We start from the raw sequence: 2,500 nt of genomic DNA, 5'->3' as shown, positions 1-2,500 counted from the left end.
GGTTTGTATGGCATTTTGTGGGGGAAATACTATACTGAAAAGGGCTGGTAAGGAGAGAGTTAAATGAGTCTATGATAAAAGCAATGATAATGATTGAACACCGGGGTATCGACGATGGTACATATTTACAGTCAAGACTCTCGTGAAAGTGTCCGAAACAAGTAGTGTCCACAAAAGAGTCAAAAGATTCACCAGCGAGGCTTGTCTATAAATAAACGATAATGATAACAGGGCTGCATATCGGTTTGAGTAAGCATCATTTCCATGGTGACCAGAATTTTTCGGACTTCCTGGGCTTTTCCGGACTCTTTGGCGGCTTGTCTTTTCCTTCGTCCTCTTCGTCGATGATCTCTACTTCTATTTCCGGTTCGACGTCTTCGCCGGTTTCAGACTTGACTTCTATCTCCACATCCATGTCTTCGTCGTCTTCCTCTCCTTGACTGTTTTTCTCTTCTCTGTTGGAGCAAAAAGGAAATAAAGAGATAAAAAAAATATATAATAAATATATATAAGTAAATGAATAGAGGAGTAATAAGTCAAAGAATAAATCAATATATAAACATATAAACGGATAAATAAATAAATAAAAACCGACGTAAAAATAATCTCTATCTCTCAATCTCTCTCTCTCTCTCTCTCTCTCTCTCTCTCTCTCTCTCTCTCTCTCTCTCTCTCTCTCCCTCTCTCTCTCCCCCCCCCCCCCAAGGATTTTTAATTTAATAATATGATCAGAGATTTCAAATTTCAGTTTTTATTACGTTAAAAATCTGATTCATTCTCCTCAATAGAACATAATATAATATAGGGCTACTTAACTCAAGTTAAAAACTTTCTGAATAAAAAAAAATATAACAAAAACAAACCATTTTAAAAATATGTTCTTCTTTATCTTTCTTTTTAGCGTACATTAAACAAAGCTCAAAAAGCTAAGGGCAGATAGAGTAAAACATTCCTTAGTGAGGTCAACAATGTGAAAGGACTACTGAAAAGCAAGCGGACGTTAAGTAACTGGACGTTAGTCATAATAAAAATAATATCATTCCAAATGGCAGTGATTTATAACGGAAAGAAGACAGATTATAGAGACCGAACAGCATAGCCCACGGCTACAATACGACATTAAGATAAATCTATTAGATTGAGGAATACCTTGTTGTGTTCAATTGGACGAATTTTTGAAATAGTTTTGGTTTACCGGGAATGTGTTTTCGATTTTTAAAAAATAAAAAAAATTGAGCTTTTATATAGCGCAATATCCACTTATGTGCTCAAAGCGCTTTACAAGGGGTCCCTGGTCAACAGCAACATTTAACATGTAGGACGAGACATGACGCCTGTTAGGCGATATTACAATTTTTCGGACAAAGACAACGCTGTTAACGGTCAGGTACTCATTTTACACCTGAGTACGGTGAGAGAATGTGAGTAAAGAGTCTTTTCCAAGGACTCAACTATGCGTCGAGCAAGGCTCGAACCCAGGACCTTCCGATCCGAAAGCGAGTGTCATACCACTAGACCACATAGCGGCATATACACATAATAATATTATTTGCAGGTCTGATAACCGAGCGCAATTGGATACAAAGGTCTGATGTCACGTCGCCCAGCAACGGCGGCCATCGTGGTTCTAAACAAAGAAAATCGGTACTTATTATTCTTCATGCTGGCTAGAACTTTGCACATGTCTTGTGATCAGAATGTATAAAAGTCAAAACATGATCATATTTATTATGTTTTTCTCCTCTGGATACACTTTTATGCTCGTCGGAGAATTATTTCATAAGGGCGTCCGCCATTGTTCCGATAGTTTAGAGCCAGTTACTAAGTTACCATTCGTCATTACGAGGGAAGTGACGTCATGACTGTTGAAGAGTATTATTATGGGCTTGTTTTAACATCGTTGTAAAGACAGCGTTATGTTGTGTCGGTTTGAGAGTGAATGAACCATTACAAAAATGAGTCCATAACAATGTGTATGCATTTAGTCGTACCAAAAAAAAAAAAAAAAAAAAAAAAAAAAAACAGAACAGAAAAAGGAAAATAAATTGTCAAAATATAATACCCAGATGAAAGAAAAGAAATAAAATAAATATAATAAAAAGAAAAAAAAAAGAAAGAAAAGAAAGTTAATTTTTTTTTTAAAGAAGAAAAGATGGATATATAATATTACGTCAAGGTGCACGTCGGTATATATATATATATTATATAAAATTTGAAAAATGTATCCACGACATCAACAGCTTCGCTTGTATGTATGTGTGTGTGTGTGTGTGTGTGTGTGTGTGTGTGTGTGTATGTGCGCGTGCGTTTATGTATGTGTGCGCGTGAGTGCAAGTGTGTTTCTTTCCGCCTTCTCCCCCCCCCCCCCCCCACCCATCTCTCTCTCTCTCTCTCTCTCTCTCTCTCTCTCTCTCTCTCTCTCTCTCTCTTCTCATTCTCTCTCTCTCCCTCCCTCCCCTCCATCATCTCTCTCTCTCTCTCTCTCTCTCTCTCTCTCTCT

The 2,500-nt window shown here is 37.3% G+C and overlaps 1 protein-coding gene across 1 annotated transcript in view; it reads right to left on the bottom strand.

The window, feature by feature from the left end:
* Nucleotides 1–2,500, bottom strand: part of LOC144977514 (uncharacterized) — a 91,590-nt gene that overhangs the window by 11 nt on the left and 89,079 nt on the right. The window contains exon 7 of the mRNA XM_078922814.1: nucleotides 1–455. This exon is cut by the window's left edge and continues 11 nt beyond it. Coding sequence (XP_078778940.1) covers nucleotides 257–455 — 199 coding nt within the window. The 3' untranslated portion in view covers nucleotides 1–256. The remainder of the gene's footprint in view (nucleotides 456–2,500) is intronic.

This window comes from Berghia stephanieae, chromosome 7, assembly GCF_034508935.2.
Source record: "Berghia stephanieae isolate SIO BIC M18660-M18661 chromosome 7, UCSD_Bste_1.3, whole genome shotgun sequence".
NCBI classification, from domain to species: domain Eukaryota; kingdom Metazoa; phylum Mollusca; class Gastropoda; order Nudibranchia; family Aeolidiidae; genus Berghia; species Berghia stephanieae.
The sequence above is the reverse complement of the archived record's forward strand: the minus strand, read 5'-3'. Positions and strand labels throughout refer to the sequence as shown.